A 26,433-nucleotide genomic window follows, 5' to 3' on the forward strand; every position below is an offset into this window, starting at 1 on the left:
GGCTTCTGCAGCGCTTTGTGCCAAGACTGACCCCTCTGACCCAACCAGGATTCTGCGTATTTATCGTAAATCTGACACTGATGACCTCCCCTTCTAGTAGCCTCAGTGGGCATCATGGAATAAACCAGAAATACAAACTTTACGCAGATAATCAATTTGTACTAAAATGATCGGTGAAAACCAACGACAGCTCACCTGCCCTTTTTCTGCAAGTTTAAATTAACTTTGTAATTGTATGCTCGACTTTTACAGCCCTGGCTGTGGTTTAAGGGACAGAGACGAAAGGTCCTGCAGCCTCCCACCCCCACTACAAGTCTGACACCAGGTAGGTGAAACTCTACAATACACTGGACCAGAAAAGGGTGGATTTTAAAAATATGAAAACATTTTTAGTAGACCCAGAAAAAAAATGGCTTGTAAATACAAACCAATCCAGATTTCCACTAGAAATGAGCCACAATTTGCCTAAACAAAACACAAGGATAAAATCTGGACAACCTTCCTTGGCGTTCTGGATACCAAGGAGAAATGAAGATGAAACAAAGGCTGTTGTTCTGGAAGTGCTCTGGGGAAGCAAAGCCTTTTGACAGGTTGTCAGTCTATGAGTTAAGTTTGACTTCTGCCTCATTTTTTATTTAAAAAATCGATTTCAGAACATGAATAGTGACAAGGCAAGCAGTGCACTGCAAGGGAATTAATGCACTCCATGTGTGGTTAAAAATGCCTGGTGTGCCACCTTGTGCCTCCTATTACTTCAGGCGTGCAATAATACCCCGAACACGCCACCTTTGCCATTTAACTTGGTCCTTCCACCCTCTTCCTTCTCTAGGAGCTCCCAAGATCCTCACAAGTACAGAACAGTATGAAAAAATCTTAGGGTCTAGGCTAACTCATTCTCTGTAGCGCTCTGACGGGAGGAGAGGTTATGACCGTTGTTCAGGTCCTTATCAGCACCCAAGAGGGACCCCCAGTGACCTGCGGTCACGGATGAGACTACAGACACAGGGAGAGTTTAGCAAAGCCGTCATCCTTCAGAGCGAAGGTAACACTTTCGGTTTTAGCCTGGGAGAACTGCTAAGGGTCTTGCAAATCACAAGTGAAATGCTGTCCCAACGCTGATGGATGTAAGAATCTTCCTTTTTTTACTAAATGTGCTACAGAAGACAGCACACTGTGGAAAAAAATTAGGATAAATGCAGAACGCCATCTGAATACTGCTTTTGAAGCTAACGATATTATTGACTGACTTGAAATGCAACTGAGTATTTCCACAGTACTTGCTGACTCCACACTTTTCAAGGATTTAGGGGGTCTGTAATTTTCCCTAGGAGAATATTACTCACCTAATAGAAGACCACAGGTGCTAATGTTAATTTTCTATTACCATTAATTGCATCCATCCTGCAACATCGATTATCAGGCTCTATTTATGCCTGTAATCTCCCTGCATGGACATCGATCCAGAACATGCTGCTTCTGTTAACATTCGCCCAGTCAGGAGAGGAAACAGGTAAGGGCTTTGTGCCTGCATGGCATTAAAAATACCTCAGCTCCATCAAGATACTGAATGATGACATGCTCATTGATTATCTTACCACAGCCCTACAGAATACAGGTTTGATGTCTGGAAATCCCTGGAATTCACACTCAATATATTGCTTCTGGAATCTAGTCTGGCTCCTGATTAACACAGTAATTAAATCCCTACAGTAAAGAAGAACTAGTGACAGCAGCTCAGAAATTCCAGAGAGCATTCCTCTTGGTGGAAGGGGTTGGCCTCAGCATCAATACATCCTACTGGCATTCATCAGTGTAACTCAAAACATCAGCGATCTCCAGGGGTGTATGTTCAAGTTCCCTGTACATGCCTTCACACAACATCTGAACAAGCACAATGCTACAGTTCATTGAAAAATATGCCCAGAGTAAAAGCAATGAAATTTAGGATCCAGGAGTGCTAGATTACAATTCAAGAAAGTTTGGTTTAATTCCTTGTGCTTCTGCAGCATCATCTCTGTGACCTTACTGAGTTTATGCGCTAGTTTCCACATATGAAGCGGGACAGAAATCCCTACCTCCTACTCTTTTGTACCATTCTTAAGACAACAGAGCCTCAAACTATGATGTGTCCTATATGTGCTTCACTAATGCAAAGTAAGGTGAATTTATTTTTAAGTTCTGAGAGCTATTTGATTGGTATGGATACAAAGCCACAGACTTGGATTAAGTTTGCAGACATGTCAAAATCCTTTATACCTACTTATATTCTGAACTGAATTATTTCTTCGCCTGCTACAGATTTTTTTTTTTTTAATTTCTTTTGCTGCAGAAAATAAACGTTAGTGCTGACTTCCCACCTGGTGGATAAAAAGGTAGATTCTGCTGTAGCAACAACCTTTGGAAAGTGAGGTTTGGGCCAAATCCCAAAGGAAAAGCATCACTGCAACAAGATTCCCAAGAGACAGGAAGACAAGCTTGTCCAAATCTGTACCTTGCCTTACCTGAAGTAACTTCCAAGAAAAATTTATATTAAATAATAACTAGATGGTCTGAGATGTGGAACTGCTTATGTATGAAGACTTTGGTTTGGAAAAGAAATGGCTGAGGGAGAGTATAAAAGAGATAAATAAAACTAAGTGTGGCCTGGAGAAGATGAAGAGGGGAAAGACTACCCATTTCTTATAATACATGAGCTACGGAACAGTCAGACCCTGTTCCCCTAGCAGAACATGTACCTCTTCTGCAATGTCCTGTAAATGATTTAAGAGTACTTCATGCACGAAAGCTAAGAAAATTATTGTACAGAGGAGAAGAACAGGCACGTGTTCCGATTTTTCAGTGGTGGCAACCACTCAGAGCACCCAGGGCTCCAAACAGACTTGAAACATCTTTTTTAAAGTCCTGGAGACTCATCTGGGAGCAGGTCCAGGTCACTCAGTACTGGCAGGCTTGTACTACCCACGAGCCTCTAGCACCTTGTTTATACATTCTTTATTTTGTATACAACTGTCAGCACCTAGTCTACATTAATGTATAGCTTGGTGTGGCTAAACAGGCTGATCAATCATGACTTGTCACGCTTTCTCACAGCACGCCTAAACAGGAGATCTCATGATAATGAGGAAGATGACACATGCCACCAGTGCTCCTGCTCTCATCTGTGTAAGTGAGAACAGCACATTTTGCTGTCAGGCCGAAGGGAACATATTTTCATAGGCATTCCTCCAACTCGTGCATAATTGCCTAGAAGTGGGAATTGGAAGAGAGGCCTGCATTTGGAGAACTCTGAGCAGTGAAAGAGGCTGCATCTGTAGCGAATTCAAGTCAATGAAATTCAGTGTAAATATGATTACTCGTTGGTTATAATTTTTAAATTTTATATTGTTTACTATAAACATTATTTAACTATTGTGCATAATATTTCTGAGATATCTCATTAAACTGTGCTGCTTCTGCTTCAGCAACTTCCCTGTTCGTCATGGTTTAACCCAGCAGGCAGCTAAACACCACACAGCCGCTCTACCCCAGCAGAAACCAGGCCATTGCTAAAAGCTGAGGAGGGCCAAAGTGGAAAATACTCTTTAAATGTTAACAGTTTCCAAAACCAAACAGGTTTAGCTATCTGCACTAATTAGGAACATTACTGGCTCCAAGTGAAGGAGCAGAATAGTACTAAATCTGGTATCCTAACTGTACCTGTTCAATATTCATTACCACAGATTTCGTAGAGCGAAGTCTGCTGAACTAATTAAGATTCCCAATCCCGAGCACGGTTGAGAATATGCTTACTCAAATCCTTCTAATTCTTACATGCCATTCCAGCATTGTTCCTTTTTATCAGTCTCTAGGCCAAAACCTACTTCAATGGTTCAAATGTGGAGAAAGTTCCTTCTAATATGACAAAGGAACTAAACAGACCGACATCTTATTTCATTTCAGTGACTCCATGATTTTATCATAACAATGAAATAAACCTGCGATCACATCTGACTTCAGGGTTATCTGTTCTCTGTCCCTCATGACTGTGGAGCTTCCCAGAAATACAGCACACACGGTGTCTACTTGCAGAGCTCAGAGGCTCAAGACCTAAAACCAAATCCTCTTTTTGCAGGAAAATTATACGATGAAAGCAGTGCAATTCTGCTGTCACCCAGAAGAGGACACTTCCAAGCACTCCCCGCCAAGGCGTAACACACACAAAACACACACCTATACATGCATGTCTATGTGTGCCAGTATATGTCTGTGTGAGTGTGCACATGCAAGCAAGAAAGACCAGCCTTGCTTACTGCAATGGAATTTATAAATATTCAATAGTGGATATCTCTAAATCCACGCCCACCCCAAAAATGAGACTTTCTCTTTAAAAACACTACTTACATCAATATGTGAATATTGCTGTTCCTCAGGGATGACTTAAAATTAGTCTGGAGCATTAGCATTACTGTTAGTTAGAACCTCCCTGCTGTCGAAACTGTTCATTTTGTACAACCGCTCCGTGCTAGCGGAAGCAGACACAGTCTGCTGAAGCGGAGTAGCACCCTGCCAAAGCAAATAAAACAAATCCTTTATGAGTAGGGCTCCCGGGAGATCTCATACCTGTAATTGTGGAACCAGTTGATCACGGTGCTGGTTTTCAAGTTGAGCTGCGTAGCGAGTTCCTCAATGGTTTTTGGTGATGGGTATGGCTTTTGCTGGTAGGCTCGTTTCAGAGCTTCTTTCTCTTCTGGTGCCAGCACCACCCGGGGCTTCTTCAGCTGATGCTGCGGCTGCGGGCTGGCTCCCTGGCTGTAGTCTATTCCAGCGGATGAGGACTCACAAGACTGACTGTCGCTAACAGAGCTGTGTCGCCGTTTCATGTAGGCTGAAAGAGAAGTGCATCGGATCAGCCCCAGCTGAATACAAATGCAAAATCAATGAATATACGAGCCGTGGAATAAACGCGAAGATGACAGGTTGTACATGCATGGATGGGCTAGTCGAGAGAGAACAGAAAGGAAGGGGCATCATCAGTGATCAGAGGAAAGCAAATGTGGGGAGGATGCAAGAGGCAGAAAAAGAAGAAAAGAAAGTAAATCGACTGGAAACCTGCCAGTTTTCTGCTTTTTCAATGAATATGGGAAATTAATAACAGGGTTCAGTTAACATGACATATTCCAAATTCACTCTTTCAAGAGTGGCGAACTTCCACATAAGCACCTGATTAGGACAGCTGCACTTCATTTCAGCTGAAATGGTTTTGGCTGTTAAACACTTAAGGTGTACACTAAGGTCTCCCTGACACTTAAGGTCTCTAAATTAAAAATCTGACCGGGAAGCTGAAGGCAGCTGCACCTCCAACACACGATGGCGCCCGGAGCCCAGAGATCCTAGTGATGGGCTGAACAACCTGCCAGGGTTTGCTGCTTTTTCCTACAGATCTTCGCTATAGCGGTGACAGGTTATGAAAGAAAAACAGCCCACAGCATCCTCCTCCCCTACGCAAGGCTCTTTCAAAAATGAATGTACTTTCAAGAAAGCTCTTGCTGCCCTGATGGAGCTCAGCAAGGCTGATGGCAGAAGCCTGTGATACCACTGCTGACTCTCCTCCCCGATAGGGACTGAATTACCCTGGCAAATTCTGCAAGCGAAGAGTCCCAGCAAACACTGTCACTGACTTGATTGATTTACACCAGGCAAAGAGAGGTGGGATTTACTGCACCTGGCAGTATCATGCACAAGCATTGCTAATGAGGGGGCTGAAAATGGTAAATATAGACGAATCTTGTCAATAAAGTATTTAATGGCCTGTTAAATATCTTCTAGATATTTAAGAGTTTAGGTATTCAAGAGCTGCAATTTGATAACCTAGGCTATTAAGTTCCAGATTACACCAGCCTGACATCAATCTAGCAGGCACTAAATCTCCAACAGCCAGGAGCTCCAGTCAGAGCCAGGGACTGGTGGGGCACATCACACTGGTCAGCAACCAAATTCTTAAAAAAATGTATTTCTCTCTTCCTCCAGCTCTGCCTTTAGGTTGAGGGTGCACAAAGAATAAAAATTCAATGCAATCAAACTGAAATTTTCAAAGCCCTTCTCACACAAGTCAACTTCTGGCAGAGCTCCCTATGGGACTGGCTGGGCTTTCTGTCTCCAGTAGGTTTCAGCAACCTGTCCTCTACACAGTGGCACATCCAGTGGGATGTTTTTACACTGCGTCTTGCTACCATCAAAGTGAATTTTGAACATATTCTGTAACCTTTTGGGGGTATCTGCATGGCCCTCATTTTGTTTTGCCTGAATATGACAGATTATCTGTGGATTGCCTACTGTGTAAGATCACTGATACGGAACAGAATGTGAGTTGCTCATGATCCATCACTCTGCCATGATACAGTCCTGCATGCATTTGAAATAACTATAAAAAGCAAAGTTACTTTTTAAAAAAAATAAATTAAAAAAAAAATCACCTACTTAAGTTGTTCTAGCTGGATGTAGAACTGCAAAGTGACTGCAGGTAAACACATTATTTCAAGGTGACCTACTGGCCTTATTTTTGCAGCCTTCAAGGAACTGTTACAACCTTCAACCATGGAATTAATCATTTCAGCAATATAATCTCGCATTTATTATAAGGTCTTCACTCTCCAAGACCTCCTAGGTGTTAAGGTGTTATTTCAAACTTGCATTCACATGCAAACTATATACAAGGTTCCCTTATTGCCTTTGATGGCACAACCAGGAGGTCCGAAAGAGAACATCTATCGCTTCAGCAACGTGCAGCAGCTTAAAGGAGGCCATGAGACAAACCAGAACCTCACATGGAAGATGTAAAAGGTGTTTAGGCTTATCTCTTAACTGGCATTTCTGGAATTTGGTCTGGCAACTGAGTTAACATGAGACACCCATGCATCAGGATGCTCTGAATCTCTGCTTTCTCTGCTCTCCAAAGGATGGCACTTCTGCCAGGTCAGAGCTCCCACCTTTAGACTCCTACGGACAGCATGGAGCTACGATAGCTTGGGAAACATTTCATGCCCTAATGCCTACCTCTGCTTTTGTAACTTGCAGTGGGATCACAAAAGGTGCAATAGATGATCTGGGTCTCTCTCATGTGAAGGGAACAAATGATATAAATGCACAGATTTCCTTAACAGAAAAATAAAGAGGAGGATGTCCCACTGTTCCGTCATAAGCAATTGTTCCTCTGGAGGATAATACATTAGCAGAACAAATTTCCACAGGGCCAAAGGCACAATCCTGGCCCTTCACCATGTGCTGAACTAGCACCTAAGCTTTAGGCTTTAATGACAGTCTCTGGAAACTTTAGATGACGTTTGTAAAAGCTTTTCCTTTTTAATTCTTATTTTAAACATATGTGCTGTGTGCAGACAACATAAGGAGATCGTTTAGCATATTTGCAGTGACAGCAAAGCTCAAACTGCAATCCAAGTCGCAAACACACTTGATTTTTGGAGAAGTCTGAGTTTTGTCTGTGCTCAGTCTCCGCTTCTCGGGAGACCTATGAAAAAATAACCCCTAAACATAATTTGGGCAAAGGTCTGGATGTGGGTCTGAGACCAAACTTGTCACGGCCAGCTCTATCCTCTGAGTTGTTCTACCTTTTTTCACCCCTGCTGTGGCCAGCCCAGCATCACCGTGTCCCTCTGGGAAGTCTCCCCAGCATGTGTTCAGCTACAGATGCAGCAGACGCTATTGCAGAACTAGCAGCTGCCCATTGAGGTAAACCAGAGCCCCTTTTAATATAGTTTTTATCTTACGCGGTATTGAATAAGATTATTAAAAAGTGAAATAATGGGGAAATAAAGGGAATTAAATTTTCTCCTGACAGCAGGCTTCAGTACTGTTCAGTGAGGAGTGTGACGTTACCAGCTGCACACGCACCGGGAGGTTATAAGGAAGAGGAATGAACTCTCCCAAGGCAGGAAAGGTGGTGCGGCGTGTCTGAGCCTAATGAGCGTGAACCCCCCCTTTCCTCCGAAGACACAGTTAATGTACACTGCAAATTTTCAGAACCTCTTAAAACGGACTTTAATAGCACAAACTTCAGACTGGCAGAACAGGAAAAAAAAAATATATATGCAGCTCACCTTTATGATAATAATTAATTTACTACCTTAATAAAATGTGGCAAAGGAATAATTGATAGTAATGTTTCACTGGTAGCGGATACAGTTGCATTGTTCTTAAACTGACATTAGCTGAAGGGAAAGTTAAATTCTTAATGTGGCTCTAGAGCAATTTAAAAGGTTAAATCACAGGATCCTTACCTGCATGAAAGGATTTTGCAGAAAATACAGGGTTGGATTCACTTTAGAGTGCTGTGCTATGAGGACAGCACTTACACAGCTCAGGAGCTCAGTACAGAGTCTCAATGATTTATAGCCTTATCTCTATTCAGGTGCCATCTATAGAGCATATGTATTGTACAGTATTTGGTAAGAGTCCAGTTTAGAAAACAGTTTTGAAAGGATAGTCAGTACTACTTTTAAATTATTTTTATTTTATTTTCCTGCATTATGGGTGATATTCTCTGCGAGGCTATAAAAATCCAGCTAGTTGACAATTTTATTTCTGCCACGTTTCTAATACAGCAAAAACCATCATGGCTCCCTTTGGTTTACAGTTGTAAGTGGGAAACCCACGTGGATTTTACTCCCCATGGAAGATCGTACACGATTTGCAGTAAGATACTGCACTGCATTATATTATACCGGTTACTATGACAAGGATTTGAATTTCTCCTTACAAGCATGCAAGACTATGATTTTCCCAGAAGCTCCCTCACTCAAATTTTTAATATAATCACCAGGTTCTTGATCAAATGTGTTAATGCTTTCAGGACATCAGTCAACAGCAGTGCTTTCAGCGCATACAATTAATGCTGTCTGTACTAATATCACTGAGGGATAGCTTGAGAGATGCGTGTATCATTAATTAGTTAACTGCTGATAATGGCAGCCTATGAATCTCTCCTGTAAGATCACATGAAGGTACTAAAACCAAGGCTTTGAATAACCACTGTTTTTTAGCAATGAATTTAAAATACAGACAGTAGGATACATTTTCAGGATATACTCCCTATTAAGACACCCAATAACAACTTGGGTTTCTCACAGGTGCATACTCATGACCTAGCCATTTTATGTGTGTATTAACACAATCACCTTCCCTCATCCTTAGAAAGGCTACAAATTTAATTATTCTCAAATACTCTTTTATAAAGACTGCATTTTCATTCCTCCTAGCGACTACCAGTGCAGGACTGGCAAGAAGCTCTCTCAGGAATCAATGCACAGTTCTTCCAGGCCAACATCTGTGACCAGCTGCAGCGCTATTAACTAATAACCCACAGCCAGCTCCCAAACTCACATTTCTCATTTGGTAAGGCAAGTTATCAGTGATACACCAGGGCCTCAGTAATTAATCTATAGGAGAATATAGCAATGATTTCACGACAGCTGGTGAATATGCAGGGTTTGGGGTTGGTTTTTTGTTTGGCTTTTTTTGGAGATGTATCTGCTTGAGCTAGCATCAAATAAAGGACCATGAAGTCTTTTTGCGCAACCTTCATAATACTGGATCAATGCTGCCCCTATACTATTTATGAAGAGTTATAAAAGACACAGTCATCTTTGAAATAACGGGAAACATGAGTCAGCAGTCTGCTCTAAGTTACCTTTTTTCTCCATTCGTTTCATATCCATCAGCTTCTCCACGTTGTTGGGATCGTTCAGCCACAGCTGCATGCGGACAAAGGGTTCCCGTCCCTTCAAACTCAGCTTGTGCCAGGGCTTCGGGCGAGCCAGAAGGTCTGAGACAGAGCCTTGTGTTAGCCCTAGGATTGTCTCCCCAAACAAACGCTGACCTAATACGAAATTGAAAATCGCATGAATTCATTCAGCTAAGAGATGAGGCTAACTAAAGAGACAGAACACATCTACAAGATCATTTGTCAATTATTCTTACTTCAGAATTGCTTGAAAACCCAAAAGAAACCTTTAGAAGAATAAAAGCTCTGCCCCCCCCACTAAAAGTGTAAATATGGAGCTTTAGTTTAATTCTTAGGATCTGACTGTGGCAAAGAGGGGAGCTCAACACGTTTGGGGACTGGGACCTTACAGTGAAACAGTGTGCAAAAAATAAAATTAATGAGATTAAAAATAAACTGAACTTTTAGCTAAGCAGGTAACTAGTGAGAGTAGTGAGGCTACTTAGCTCTTATGCAGAAGGGTAATGCAACGGCTTCGTTCCAACAGGGCAATCCAAACATTTCAAGCAATCAATGAACCAAGATCAATGTAACCCCCCCATTCATCAATGGTCATCTAAGTGTCCTCAAAGACACATGTACATATTTTCTGTGTTGTACTATTGGTGGTGTTCTAACTGTGTCTTACCAACTACAGATACTCACATTTTACAATACAACAGCCTTTTTTTTTTTTTTTTTTACAGCCTCTACGATCCTTCTAGTTAAGATTTTAATTCTCTTTCAAAACCCTATTGTCTGACAGGGCAAAAACTGCATATGGTTTTCAGTGTGCAGAATTTGTATGTGCACTGGTAATGCTAGTTTTACGTGGTTAAGATCTAACTTCCAAAGGACTGTGGAAAATGCCTGTGCAGCTCAAACCCAACCATACAGCTGGTTTTCTAAACCTCTTCACTTCAGTGTTCTTCCTAAGCTAAACTGCCTCAATATGCAACAGCTTTTGTTAAAAGACAGAGCCTGAAGTCATCAGAGTCACCGCCGGTGATTTCTGATACAAGCGCAGCTATAGTGTGTTTTCCAGGTAACCCAAAGATCTTTCCATGCCGACCAAGTTTAGGCCTCAGGGTCTTGTGTCTGATCTGTAGTTTTTGCATGCCCTCACTAACACAAAGCAGAACGCTCTTCCTGCGCTTCCTGGCAATGCCAGCACCCTTAGCGGCAACAAACAGATCCCTAAGGGACAATGCAGATATGTGGGAGCTTGTGCTCCAGGACATGTCTGCACTTGCAAAAGCACCATCAGCTCTTGCCTTCAAACAGGTCGTGGAAAATATCTGTTCTACAGCCCTTTGCCTAACTCCATGAATGTCCTCCTCCTCTTTAGAAACATCCCAAGACTTTTGCCCTGGTGATTTGTTTGGGGTTGTTTTGTTTGAGTTTGTTTTTTTTTTTTCCCCTGTATGGGGACAGGAGGGGATGTGGGACCAGTTAGAAGCTGCAGAACATCCCATTCAGATGCATAGGGCAGGTGGGTCTGCAAAGCTTTTGGAGGAAACAGCCGAGACAACAAAAGGCAGAAAGGGGAAACGAGGACAGGCCTAACATGACACAGTCTGCTAATAAGCTCTAAAACTAACCCCAAAAATGGTTCTTACAGACCTAACAGAAACCTAAATTCAGAATTCACTTAAGTACCTAAGTAAAAAGTGATTTTCCATTACCCTCAGTATCAGGAAAATCAGACAAAAGAAGTAACTCAGGGCCGATTTTAGATCATGCGTATTGCAGAGAGAACCTGCTCCCTGTCGGTCTGTTTAAAAAAATCAGTAAGGCCTCACACATTTACCTCTAAACCTGCCAGCTACTAGCAAGATGAGACAGCTACTTTAAAAAAATCTTTTAATTTGCCTTCGTAACTAACGTTCCCCCCCAGTTCCTAAGCCCGGGCTGTGCTCAGGCTGCAATGCCATGAGCATTTCTTCCTGCAGCTGCGGAGGCTCCAGCAGCTGCTGCGCAGGGCCAGCGTGGCCACTGCCACCGCCTGCTTGGCTGCACATTAAATCGGAGCAGGGAACCGATCTGAGTCAAACCAACCTACCTAGAATCAAACGGCCTCTTTTGACTCAGACCAGCTGGGCAGGTTTATTGTGTGGCCACGTGAAGAGGAATGCCAGCACAAATTCGCAAAAGGGTCAGGAATAAGCACACCAGATCAGGTACTAGCAATGCTGCTAAAGCAAGCGAACCTCAAACTACAGCCTAAAAATTAAAAATGCAAATGCGGGAGAAGGTAACGTCATGTTCTCTTGGTGTTAAAAACAAAGCTAAAGATGTTTGTATCATTTATTTTATCCCAGGATGTGGCCCGACAGGATAAAACACCTGAAAGACTCCCAAGCTAAAGGGGAATGTGTTAGAAATCATTCTCAGGAGGTAGCAGGTATATCACACTCCATCAGAGTGCTATCAATAACTGCAATATTTTTAAGCACAGGTTTCCTAAAATTCCTGCTAATTCTCCCTATCTTTGGCCCCACTATCCTTCATGCCTATTCCCACTGATGTTGCTTTCAGTAAATTATGTTGGTTTCATGGTTAGTCCTGGCCCTTTCTGCAAAATCCCCACCGCTGCAATCCTTCAATAGCTCACTGCATTTGTTTCCCTCTCCAAGTTTTACGCTGCCCAACAGGGAATCACTGGTAATACTATGACGTTTGGGACTAGGATTACCAGCAGCATCTCAGTGTTAACGCTGCCGGCATTGTTTGTTAAAACAGTGACTGTTAAACGAATACTAAAAGGCATGGGAGCAAAGACCCGCCAAACATATCTTGAATGGTTTTGCACAACTTTGTTCTTTACTGGCCAGTGATAACGGAACAACTGAGCCACCACCAGTTGTCTGACACTGGTTCACAAGGCTCTGAGGCCTAAGAGAGAGAAACCTGTGCACCGAGTCAATCTGGTGCACTAGCACACTGAGGGCACAAAAGGAGACATTGAAACTGGTTCCACACCTAATGCAGAGTTTGGGGCACATTTCCTGGCTCTTCTGCTGCTTTTTAGGCTTGTCAGCCACACTGTAGGAAAACAAAAATCATGGGAAATAAAAAAGACTAAGTAAAAATGGCATCAAAGCAAATGCAAACAAAAATACTTTTTCAAACCTCTCTGGAACACAGAGCAGGTACAGCACTCAACAGCATTTTGCCCAAAAACTAGGGGCTTGAACCTGCAAACCCTTACTGTGACTTGTGGCTTTACCTCTACATTACCTCCACTGAACAAGCAACCACAATCTGCTCGTGCCAATGTGCACGAGCGTGTAATTTTGCTGGGTTCAGTGGAACACCATCTCATGCAGGCTATGTCCACGATCAGGGCCATTTTCTTTTTTTTGCCCAGATTATGTTAAATTACAACTTGCAACCTCCCCCATCTCATTAGTTTTCCACTTTAAAAAAAATAATCTAAAATAATAACATGTTATTCTGTGTCTAGCCAAAAAAAGGCTTCCTTACATACTAAAATAAAGGAGTTTTTACTTATACAGTCATAATGTTCAGATGATATGGAATTCCTCTCATGTAAGTATCATCAGCAGTCTAAATCTAAACATCTTTTTGGTCCCTTTTGTAGTGAATGGAGAGAAATTGGTACCTCCGGAGAGTACCAGACATCTATTTTGATCAATGTGAGTGAGATGAATCCCATGCTAAGCCCCAGAAGCACGTGCAGGTAACACTGGGGCGACCCGTACTGCCTTCCCGCTACAGACTTCAAAGGTCTGCTAAAGGCTTCCCAATGCCTTGTGAGGGAGGCAAGTGTTAAACACATATGAAGAACCAGTGGTTTAGAGGCATAGTGGCAGTATTAAGCGTGGATCTCCCATTCTCAGATCCGGTTAATCCCTTGGACTACTCAAAATGTACAGCCCTGTAAGTGTTACACTTAATTTGACACCCAAAAACTTATTTGTAAGCAAAAGCAGCCTTAGCTTTGCACATCTCGTAAGTGAAATACCTGCATGGCCCCATATACTTATCGATAGGTCACCTAAACCTCAACGGAGTCTGAATTTACCCTCCTAGCTCTACAGGTACCCTCCCCTAGCACTATGCTTTTGCTTGTGACGCACCTCCCTCTCCCATCGTGCTGGACTCCTCTATTTCACCTATGCCTAAACCGCTGGGGCATGGGGAAACATGCATTTCTCCAGGGGAGATCTCCTTGGCTTTGAGGCTGGGTCTTCCTGACAGCCTGCTGGACTGTATTTAGGGAGGTGGGAGTAGTGTCTGGCTGGTCAGCCAGGAGCAGAGCATAAGAAGAGCAAGGATATGATGAGATTTTAAGGAGAGTGTGACAATCTAAAAGGATTTTTCTACCGGTTTAAAAAAAAAACCACAACTATCTTTTTTAGAAGCTTAAAGCATAGGTCACAGTCAAACCCAAGTATTCTTGTAAACATCTACTGAAATATAGCTTAAAAATAAAAGCCTGAATGCTTCCATTTTATTTCAGTCAAGAAATGAAAATAAAGGGATTTACCAAGATTGTTGTCCGTTAGCACTTCTTTGACCCTCTTTGTAATGCCATATGTATCCAGCTCAGGGGACATCGCAACCAGTTCTTGAATGCTGAGCGCCGAGTGGCCCGACAGCGGCAAAGGTGTTGTAGACTGGGATTCAGAAGCAGGTGGCTCATTAGATTCCTGGGATTTGCCATCCTTACTTGTCTCTATAGTGGGACAGGGTTGCTGCACCAATTCAGTCAGGCTTTTCACTGATTCACTGGAACTCATTGGAGACTCAGGAGCGGGACTGCAACTGGCAGAAGTCTTTGGAGTGCTTTCTGTAATTAAAAAAAAAAATGAAAGAAGTCCCCACTTTAGCATAATTGTAATGTTTTGATTGCAGGATATTTAACTTTCCTTCTCATTTATATTCTACCTACTTAAAGAAATGCCTAAGTATGCAAAATGCTACTTGTTATGACTCGCTAACTAAAACGCCTCTTTTTAAAAACAAAATTATTTTCTAATTTTATCTTGAGTCATCTCTGCTTTTTTATAAAGACAAGATGTACAAATACAAATAAAAATCAGGAAAAAAAATGGCAAGTGGATAGTCTGTAAGTTTGCAAGAAATTTCCTTGGTCAGGAAATCTCTCAGTTTTGCTTTCTGCAACATTTTTGTATGCAGATGCTTTTAAATGTACCGTTACAGACTGGTTTAAGCCTCCTTCTGTGACTTGTAGGAAACTCACTCAGCTACTGCTTTGTAGTGTCAATGAGGGATTTTCTACAACTGATACAACTTTATATTTTGAGAGTGTTATTGATTCCATTTTATTTCTTACCACTTGCATCACATTTTCGCACTTCTCTTCGCCCAGAAGTAACAAGATTAAAGTACAGTTTGCAATTAAGTTGTTTTAATTAATGTGTTTGAGAATCCAACATAAAGATAGCTAGTGGATGAAGAGACACCCAAACCTGTTATCGTGACACCTTGTTTAAAAGAAAGCTTTCTGAATGTCTTAATTTGCCAACAACATTACGTTCTGTACAAAATGTTGGTCTCCCCTAATAAATTCACATTTATCTCTAATGAAATGTACCAACTGAACTGATGCTGACAATCCAGACATCTAACGGTAAAGTCTAAACGGTGTTAAAGACATGTAGACAATGGGGTTTAAAAGAGTAACTCCCTTGGAAAGATAAAGAGCACGTGATTCCTTCATTCACAGTTCTTTCCCATTTTTTTGGGACTGCTTCTTCCTCCTTGCCATCTCACATCTCATTACTTGACATGGTTAATCGCACGTATCTCAGATTCATCCATCAGTGGATTTGCCTTGAGATCTCTGGAGGAAGCTTACAATGCTCTCCATCGTACAAGGATGAGTCTACATCAAAAACTTAGTCCCTTTAACAGAATTGCGTTCTCCTGGGCGCTGCAACACTACTATGAGAGTGGTTCATTCTGCAGCATCAGGTCCTGTCACCACCATGGCGATGGCTAACAGCAAATGTCACTATTTTTCAGGTCTCTTTGTTAGCCAGAATATTGTCAAAGCATTACAGAACGCCCAGCTTGTGTAGCATGGGAACATCCCAAATACCAAAGGAAAATACTACCGAAGTAAAAGCAGGGTTCAAACGAAGCAGGGTGCACGGTCTAATTGTGTTGTTCAAGGAAACAGCTTTCCTGATGCTGCATTTAAGAGAGGTTCCCTGACATACTCACATAAAGTTGCTGTCTCAAACCAAGCAACTGGACTTTTCCCTTAGAGCTTTATGAGAGATGCAAAAGAGGCAGACATAAAAGGAAAGCAAGGTGCATATAAATCTTTAAGGTAATAGGGATCTTACAAATCTTATTTCTTTTCTCCGTTCACCCTAGGTCATCGTACAACTGAATATAAAACCCAGCAAATGTTATTTTTATATCAGAGGCAGCACAGGAATTGTACTGTAAATTTGCCCTGATTCACCCATGCGAGGGACCAATTTGGCAGATCATCCATCTTGTTCACTGTACACTGTCAGGGATGGCATGGATTCCCTACATGATAAACAGATTTCTTCTCAGGTCTGTGTCCTTTAACCCACAGCAAGGTCAAAATTATGGCTGCCTAGCTAATAAACTGCACGGCACTCGTTCAAGTTCCCTCTAATTTTGTCCCTTGTGCCAGCTTATACAAATCTTACTGAATAACTAGAGCAGCTGCAAATTTCCTATACAATTCCTCATCCGTGCACTGCAAACCACATGCACAGGGAGCACAGAAAAAATAAAAAAAATCATAAAAAAACCCCAACCCCAACCACACAGGACTAAACAAAAGCATTTACTAATGCTTCTTTCTCCCTCTCCTCTCCCTGCCCAGCCTAATTATGTAAACAACAAAGGTAATCTATATTATCATCTATCACTGCAATGCTCTATGTTGCTTGTACATTAGCTTATTTATTTTTTATATCGCATATCAAGAGCTTACTTGAATTTCATTTTTAAGGCCAATCTGCTGCTTATTTACTCAAAAAGGTAGGATTATCTGCACCTAATTTTGGAAGGCAGTACAGATGACAAACTGCTTGCTTTTCCCCCAGCGAAAGGGAAATGTACAGCGATTTCAGATGAGGCATTATGCGCATACACTACAAATAACTCCAAATATGTTCCCCATTCATTTTTAGCATTTTTCCCTTATGGAAAAAACATTTTCAATATCACATAAATATTTAAGGAAAAGATCCATTATTTGGAAAAGTAAACTCAATAATGAAATAATGCAAACATTTCCTGTTAATCTACTTAAAAAATTAAATAGACATTTAGAGTACAAGTGACTGCTGACAGAACAAAGGGGAAAATTGAATGTATTCACTATTACAGATTTAACTGTCAATCCACAGCCATTTCGCATGTTTTATGAAATAATTTGTCTGTATTCATTTCTTTCAAGTTCCTCACAGGACAAAGAAACAAATTCAGGCCATCTGAAAAATACATATTAAGATTTCCAAAGTAGCAATTGAACATTTCCAATGAAAACAGTACATTGAAAGCTTGTTTCTTTAAAACGTGTTATGCTTTTTTAACCCCAGACTGTGCCAGAGAATAGCACTAACGTAAGAGCGATCCAGTTTCTTATAAGTGAATAGGTGATGTTCACCGAATGTTTACACATTTGTATTTAGTGAGGAAGAGATCACTTTGTCAATATAAACATAAAACTGCATTATGGTAGGATGTACAAGCTGTGAACCCCACAGCCACCATTTATTGATGAAGTTATTTTGATAAACTCCAGAAAAACTTTGCTAAACCAGAGGGGTGCTGCATTTTGCTTTCCAACAGCCTGTATCCAGTTTGAAACCTGAAGCAAAAGCCCCAAAGCTTCAAAAATAAGGGGCTAGAAGTAAAGAGCTGGAGAGATGAAGAGTGACACCAGGAACAAGGTCACTACAGAACCTGGCATCTTTTTGAATCTCAGGTAGCCAAAGACATCAGCCATGGCCTGTGCTTTATAGAGGATGGGAGAAACAGGGTCTTCCCAAACGAAATTTGCTGGAAAGATGAGTGTCCAACAGGTCCCAAGCATGTGATGAAATCCTAGTTCAACATGGCAATTTTAAATGATCGGGAAACTGGTGTAACTTTTTCATAATTACAGGTTGATGTTGAAAAAAGTCATTAAAGATTCAAATAACACCATAAATGCATTTAAGTGATCCAAATCTTCTAAAGCTGCAAGTATAATGGAGTCACAAAAGGGCAGAGGCTCTACCATGCAGTTTTTACATTATTACTTCAAAATATATGTCTAGGGTATACGGAAGTTAGGCACTTCCCACCAATTTTTAAAAGCACTTTCAAATATGCAGCGCAGAAAATAATAATAAAATGCAAATCAAGTACTAGGAAGTGATGCTTGCGTAAATGGGCCAGCAATCTGAAATATTTGGCAAGTGCAATTGGCCTCCATTCATAGCTAAAACACGAAGACAACTGAATGAGTATTTCACAGCTGATGAAAACAGCTAAGAGAGAGCTATGACCACACAGTGAAGGTGAGCATTCAAGTCTTTCAAGGCAAATATGTCTTCATAAAGACAAATACACGTGATGCAGCTTGCGAACGCCAGAGCACCGTACTTGGGAACGTGTCAGTCCTGGCAGCACGCATGGTCCTTACTCTTAAGTCAGGAAATTCTTCAGTTGTGGGTTTTTTTCCTACTACAGTATTAGAGAGGGATGCATAATCTAATATGAAGATACATAAACAAATGGGAACAGTCTCAACACTACACAAATAGCTTCTGTCTTCTTTTAAAATACTATTTTCCCAATATAGAATTTGCTGCTTGAATGACCATCTTACTACAACAAAACCCCAAACCATCACCACAGCTTGGCGATGTTGGAAACGGAGTTCCAGTCTCTACTCATTGGTTATGTCAGTTTTCCTGAACTTAAAATTAGTTTTTCTTATTCTTCTCCAGCTACAAGACTCCCCACCCTCAAGCTGGGGTCAGGTCCCCAGTACTGGATCCTGGGTCCCAAATTGCTTGAACACTGTCTGTAGAAGATTTTGGACTATAATGATCCCACCGGTGGCTTGCAAATTACCTGAAAACACCTCCCTCAACACAGTATCAGGCTGACACATTCCTCTACGAGGTCTGATCATGTTCAGCTATCGTGACATGACAAAATCCCTATAGGGTGTAATGAACCATAGGCTGCACGGGGCTCCCCTCCTGCAGCACTCAGTATCATCAGTCAGCTGCACCAACTCGTTGGTCAGCGACATTTAATTATATTCTGCAAAACTGCAGGGCACCGGTCAAGAAGGACCATTTTTGTGATGCACAGGAACTCTTCCGACCGCAGGAAGAAATCCAACACGGTCCTCCCTACCAAAGCAGCAGTACAGCTCAGATCCACAGCACACTTGGGTGGGATGCTCCTTCTGAAGCTGCTCAGGACACCTCCGATGTAAAGACTTGCAGGTGATGCCTGCTACAACCTCCCCAGAAAATCGCAGACGTCTACATGACCTGACAGCAGTCCTGGATGCATCCCCCTCAACAGAGGTATCTAGATGACGGAGCAGTGTGGAGACATGGATACAGTTTCATCAGTCCCAGAGGCATCCCGCTGCTGTCTGCCAGCACAGGCACGTTCCTCCGGTGGAACTTCTTGCATGCCTTTTGAGAGCTGCAGGTTTGCCACTTTTGCTCAGACCCTGCCGCAACTCCTACAGCAGTGCACTCACTTTACAGCCACTTGGACAGCAAAAGTTCAGAGCAAAGAGTTCACCGAGAGCATCTGAATTTGCAAGCACACCACACAAGCTGAACGCGCCCAGCCTCTCCTCCCCGCGTACTCACCCGGTTATAAAGAGCACCCTGCGCTTTTGCAGCTTGGGAATGGCTGGGAGAATAAACTGCCCAAGTGTTGTTGCTAACACAAACTTAGCTAATCAACGGCAAAAGGGCTCGTGGGGAACAAGGTAGGAAAATGGCAAAGTTGGGGAAGACCATGCAAATCGCAGGAGGTATTCAGGGGCCTCTAAAAGGATTATGAAAAATATTATATTCTAAAGACAGCAGGCAGGCAACAGCTGCCTTAAGTTTCAGAGCGAAGTGGATTGAAAAAGCAGATCCACTATAATTTTCAGACACAAATCTCTGTAGTTTATCTGATCCACTATTTAAATTTCAATACACAGTCCTCTATCTGCAGTAATAATAACCTAAATTCCATTTAGTGTTCATTTGAGCAGTCAGGATAAAGTCATTTCTTATTATCTCCCCACTGTGTAAAAAACAGCTTGAAGGTAGGAAGTCAGCAAGCATTTTCACCAAAAAGTAATTATTGTAAGTGACATTTTTACTGCTGGCATGCCATAAGGCGAACTGCGCATTTGGAAGGACAAGTTGCTAAAACAAAATGACAGGGTACTCTGTGACATTCCGACAAGAACCCAAACATGATTTAACTGGCGCTTGGTTTGATGCACCACTTTTTGTAATGTCCAAAACTCGGGCTTCAGGTTTATGCCAAACTAGTCAAATTCAAAATTCCTGATCGAGGAGAAGTGAGAATCGCCACGTCCTGTGCACAGCGGAGCAGGGAGGCAACGAAGCATCCCACGCTCCGCTCACTCCCTTTACAGCAAATTAGAGGGGAAGACGAAAGCAGACAAATGCGGACAGGAGATTTCTCGGCAACCTCTTAAAAGAGCATTTGCTACTTCAGGGCCTGCGTTTACCTCCTCGTGCAGATGAGTTAATGGACAACAACAGACCTGGCAGGCTGCCTGAGACCAAAGTGGCTCACACTGGGACTGGATTAGTTTCTGGTTTCCCCTGATGATGAGGCTGCCCATTCTGTCCAATTCCCAGACCAAAAACCAGTGTGTGTGTTGCCCTGAGAAGCAGGACCTGATCACACAGCCGATCAACCGAAGCATCCGCAGGACAAGCGCGTTATTCTGTTTCCCAAGGTCTGAAAATTTCAGGGAGGGATTTTGTTCTCTTGACCTTCTATCTGATTTTACGTTCAGCAATGGCTGTCTTTGCAGGATTTTCTGAAGCACCATAGCAACTCTCCTCGCTAACAGTGGTGCGGTGCAAGTGCGAACTATGTAATAAATCTGATCAGCGTTTGCGGAACAGCACTGCAATACATCCCTCTTCTGACTAATTAAAAGAAATGACACGTGAAAGCGGAGCGCTTTCTCCCAGGTAGTGGTTTTGGTGGATCTGCTTTAAGTGAGTGAACCTTGCCTATTCACAATTTGCAAATTAATGTGGTTTATGAAAATGTGATCCTCCCTACGGTTATAAACTCCCACAGTTATATGTAGGGAGTATACAAACCTCCCTACAGTGTGCATATATAACGATGTAAAGTACATCAGTACATGCAGTTATAGTTGCAAGCACTCGCTATAGTTCCGATTATAGATTCCCACTATGACCGTGGAGATTTTGTTTGTTTGTTTATTTGACAAATGTTATAACTTTGGGGAAAATGTTATTTTGGGTCTTGGCTCAGAGGGAAATTTTATGTGGATGAGGGGAGGGATCAAAAGAAAACCCCTTTAGGAAAGCGTGCAGATGTATGCGTGTCTGCACTGAAAGGGGAGGAAACCAGCTCTGATTAACTCTGAAATTACTGGGGCAATACTAAAAAAAAGTATATACATATACCCATTCTGCATATGAGTATATGTCAAGTGACAGGAGGACGCAAAACTATCTGAATGATCAGGGTAAATGTTCGAAGTACTTGAAAAAACTGCTTCTGAGTATTGTTAAAGGATTACAAGGTATTGCCGCAATTTTGTGTTGCATTTTCAGTAATTATGTTAGCTTTGCGCTTGTATTAAAAAAATGTGGGTTTGAGCCATTCTAGAAACCAGAAGGAGCTGGAGAAATCAGAGAAGTTCAGAATAGAGCAAGTAAGATGGGAACTGGCGACAGACTCATGAAGAGAGATTTACAGCTGGGCATTTAAAAGTACTCAGAGAAGTTGGGCAACCAATTCTCCTTTCAATGAATACACAACCACAAACGCCTCAGACAGTCTTGGAAATCCCACTATTGTGCCCAAACCTGCGACTTCTCACAGCCACGAACTGGCACCATACCAGTTTAAGGTACTCCTGTCCTAGCTCTAGCCTTTACTTCCATTTTTCGCCTGACACTGAACCACAATCGTGCTGCCCCACGGAGCTGGGGGAACCAAATCTGCAGTGAGGAATCAGGGCAGGGGACCGTCCTGCTCGGCTCACAGCCTCGATGGGTCAGATTTTCCTCCCTCTGCCTGCCTCTTACAAAGCCTTTGCCACGTGGAGTAGGTCAGTGCTGTCACTTGGGTCTCACCCCTCTTTCTCCGGCTGCTGCAGGAAGGTGTCCCCGAACGTCCTGGCTGGCGAACACGTGCAGCCCTTCAGACCCAGCTCTCGAGCACTTGTGCCAGCGAGCGCCCGAGCGCTCTCCGAGCCGTGTGTTGTACCCCACTGATGCCACATGCCTCAAGAGCTGGAAAATTCTGTTCTGCACAACCTAGGCACCACGCCGTGCCTGGACGGACGGAGGCAAAATCCAGGTACTCGGACAGGAGGAACGGCTCCGCAACATCAGAGAGCGGGACAGCCGTAAAGCTGGGTAAACTCAAACCATCCAGCTCCTTCTGAGTGAGGGGGACTCTGGTACTTGGTGCTCTGCTGTGGCATGGGTGGGCTCGGATGCGGGGTATGGAATGCTACAAAGGGCAGTCTGAACACCTAGGATGTCCAGAACCTTATGCGGAAAGACACAACTGGAATTAAACGATGCAAATGAGAAGTTGCACTGGGATCTACTGGACTTCAAAATGGACGCACCAACCCCCAACACAACTGCACCACCTGATAAAACTCTCGAATAGAAGCATTAAGGAAAATTTTTTACATGGCTGACAGGGAAGCATGAGGTCTCTATATAGCCATATTTTTAAAGTGCTATTTTACAACAAATGAAGGGGGGGGCAGGAAATAGGAACTTGAGAATTTTTTTAGCTGGATGTAGACACACAATGGGAAACATCAGAGCGATGCTCAGGTCAGGCCAACAGCCCCAAAATCCTTGCCCAGGCTCACTGCCCAACAGCGATGTCTATGGCACAGGTACACAACACAGCAAGCACACAGGGAGAATCTCCCCTAACGCCCCCCTGCTCACCCACGGCTTCTGGAGCCCAGAGTTGGGTCTCTGCATCGAAGAGTGCTGAATGGTAATTTTTTGTTTTTATGTATCACCTTTAAGCAATTAAAAAACTCTTTCTAAAAAAGAAATCAAATTAGATGATTAATGGCAAAATCATGGCTGCTTTCAAAGACGCTGCTCTACTCTGCTAACCTTTATTTAACATTCAGATTTGTCTGTTTCTGTAACTTAGTCAGAAGTCGACATTTAGAAATAACTGCTGGAAAATATTTTCAATAACCTTATTATTAAAACAGCTTGTGTGCAGAAGCTTTATTAAGGACTTTCTGAATATTAAAACAAATATGTCATGAAAGCAATCAATCAAGATGCCACAACCCTACATCGTTATATTTTTAGTATAATCAAAATAAATGCATGCAGAATACCTTTTGGAAAATAGAGTCAGAGCTTTTATGCTGCACTTTATGGTGTCTTTGTCGACTTGCTGACCTTGTGATTAGACAGTAACTTTAACACGTTATGCGTTTATGATTGTTTGTTGTCCTCCTCTGTTGTAAGCCTGGGTGTGAAGGTATTTCTATATCCTCCTTCAAGATTTTAACCTCTTGTCTACTCCAGCCAAGAGCATGAAGCAGAACACATATGTGCACTGTGCATCGCATTTAAACATATCTCCCCCGCTAAACAATGTGGACATTCATTTGCTACGGGCAAGATCCATAGGGGATGGATGGGAGGCTAATGACTGCTTTCCTTCCCCAACCAAGCATCCCATCTAACAGCCGCAGCGCAGTGGGTTGCTCTTCTTCTTAGAAGCAAGCAGTCGAGGAGGAGTGACCCTGAACACTGCTACACTAAACGCACTCCTCTTCAGGAGGAGTACTGCCTAAAGTACTGAAACAAAATGACATTTACATTGTACGCAACAATATTATAAAAGCTATTAAGGTACATTATTTTACACATCCTCATAATCTCTCCATACTGCTTTACTTAATTTGTGATAAAATTGTTGAGAAAGGGTACTTAATGTAGGACAGTCAGTAAAAGTAATTTATCATCTTCCCGCTTCGGTGCTCACGTTATCAGCGAACTCATTTTCTGCATTCATCATGCAATCAGCCTATTATTTGCATATTAATCAGGCAGTGGACCATGAAAGAGCTGCATCCCAGCCAAATGCTGCACTATCTCAGGAGGAACACTCAGTAATTATCATACATCAGTGTTATGATGTGGTAATTGATTATAACATCTTTCTGTTGCCCCTGGGGAGTCCCACTGCTAACCCAGCTTCAGGCGTTCTGTGCAGATTTTTCTCTGAAAATTAGAGAAACCATTGCTGTCCTTTTATTAGGTTTTTTTTTTTACCTTTACAATAGACAGCACTCTCAGCATTTCCAAGTTACTTTTCCTTTTTTTTTTTTTTTTTTTTAAATGAAACCCTCTTTAGGGAAAAACCACCTGCCTCACATCAGAAAAAGTTAAAAAAAAAACCCCAAACGAAAACCCAAAACTGAACAGTTGGGCTCATTCTTGCTCGTCCTCTCTCCTTCAAGGTCTGGTGGCTTTTTAGGTGCTGGTATTGCTTACATAATACCCTTCCCCATCAAACACAACAAAATGTTGCAACTTCAATAGACAGTAATTGCAAAGTTCGCATAAAGGCAGTTAAGTTGCTTTATTTAGGTGCCAAATGAGAGGCTAATTTTGGTCCTCTCGCAAAGGACAAATGAAACATCTGCCAGTTCAAACGCGCACTATTTTTAGGACCCAAGTTCCAGAGGGGTAAAAGAGAGAAACAAACCTAAAAGACAACTGTAGTTACACTGCAGCCCCCTCGCACCTCCTTCGTGCCTGCGGACCAGGCAGAGAGGAGCCGGAGGGGGCAGCCCCCGTCCCCGCATCCATCCCAGCCTCCCTTCAGCAAGCAAGAGTGAAAAGGGGGATGTCTCAGGAGAAGACGCCAGAAGGGAACATCTCACGCCGCGTGACAGAGAAGAATGTTTCGGTCCAGCTCTGCAGCGGGGCCAGGCGACCCGCGAGGAGAGCTGGTGAGAACACCTCGCAAGGACAACGTCCCTCTCCAAAGCAGCTTTTTGTCCTGGGACAGTCTTGTCCGAGAGACCCCCAGCGCTGACAGCAACGTGGGGGTGTTTTGGCAAGCTCATGTTTTGCCAATAAATAGTCTCAAACACTGCCTGAATTATTCTGGGCAACAATCACCCTTTTCAACCCCACTATAGGGCATCACAGACACAGCCAAGGGAACAAGTATCTTTTAAGTCGCTATCTTTGACAAGTATAAATATGGGCCATGTACTTCAGGCCTGTTTTACATTTCTTGTTGTCATTATATTTTCTCCTTTCATTAGGCTTTTTAATTGGAGATTTTTCTATTTTCACTTTTATTTAAATTTGATCTCAAATCTGCTTTGCTTTGTTTTCAATGCAAGTTGTGTTTCTCATCAAGTTTAAAATAATCACTGGATTCTTTCATTTGCTGTTTCTCTGGATGGCTGCTGGCAAATTTAAAAACCTCCAATACCCATCAAATTAGGTAAGACAAATTCATCCGTTTTTCTGGCACCCTAACACAAAGGACAGGCTACAAGGTAACTTTGAAGATGTTAATTTTCTGGTAATTTTCTGCTTTTTCTTCTTGGGAATGATTTGCTATCAAGTAATATATACCTCTATGATCGGAACAGGATTTCATTGTTCGAGTCTAACAGGCTGTTTATTTCCCTGTTCCAGAGCTACTTGGTGGAGAAGGCAGCTGCCTCGTAGCTCCATCCCCATTATCAGATGGGAATAACGAGCCGTGTGTTCGGTGCTAGCGCACCTTTTCACCAGTATTTTGGGAGGAAAATAGCCCATTATCTGTTCTTTGAATTGAAAGCAAGGTAATTTTCATCCAGCGGAGGAGCATTTTGTAATATGCTGAGCAGCGGCTGGGCTGTTGCCTGGGGATGGCCGAGGGCATGATGGCTACCTCCATCCCACCAGTGGTAGCCACGTGGCCACGGGGGCTGGACCTGCAGCCCCCTCCTTTTCCCACAAGCAACCAGAAGACCAACGTCAGCTTCTGCCAGCTGCCAGAGCCTCCTATTACCAACAGAAAAATATCTGTTCCCTTCGGAGAAGAGCCTTTCCAACCTCTTCTGCAGCTGCCAGCCCATGGGGGACAGAGCCTGGCCATCACCCTGGCTCCTGACCCCCCCCGGAGCTGCCTGGCCTTCCCGTGCTGTGGCATGACTGTGACGGCCTCATTGGTGTTTCAGTGCTGCTCCAGTTATTTTTATATTTGGCTTTCTAATGTATCAGCTCATCGTTTTCCACTCAGCTCTTCTGTGCTTAGAAGCTGGCAGGAGAAGCCCCCCGTGCCTGAAAGCAGGGAGGGGGGGTAATGTAGGCCCCCTCCCCAAAGGAGGCTGCTCATCTCCAAACGTGCAAGCGGAGGGACGAGAAAACACTGGT

The 26,433-nt window shown here is 42.7% G+C and overlaps 1 protein-coding gene across 7 annotated transcripts in view; it reads right to left on the reverse strand.

Moving 5' to 3' along the window:
- Nucleotides 1–26,433, reverse strand: part of CUX1 (cut like homeobox 1) — a 281,213-nt gene that overhangs the window by 34,289 nt on the left and 220,491 nt on the right. For 6 of the 7 annotated variants that reach the window (XM_037375045.1, XM_037375048.1, XM_037375044.1 and 3 more), the window contains 3 exons: nt 14,268–14,570; nt 9,683–9,871; nt 4,600–4,864 (listed from right to left, as the gene is read on the reverse strand). The exons of the other annotated variant lie outside the window; for it this stretch is intronic. In XM_037375045.1, the coding sequence (XP_037230942.1) occupies nt 4,600–4,864; nt 9,683–9,871; nt 14,268–14,570 (757 nt within the window). The remainder of the gene's footprint in view (nt 1–4,599; nt 4,865–9,682; nt 9,872–14,267; nt 14,571–26,433) is intronic. 7 annotated transcript variants of the gene reach the window in all.

The sequence above is a fragment of the Falco rusticolus genome, chromosome 1 (genome assembly GCF_015220075.1).
Source record: "Falco rusticolus isolate bFalRus1 chromosome 1, bFalRus1.pri, whole genome shotgun sequence".
Taxonomy (NCBI): Eukaryota; Metazoa; Chordata; class Aves; order Falconiformes; family Falconidae; genus Falco; species Falco rusticolus.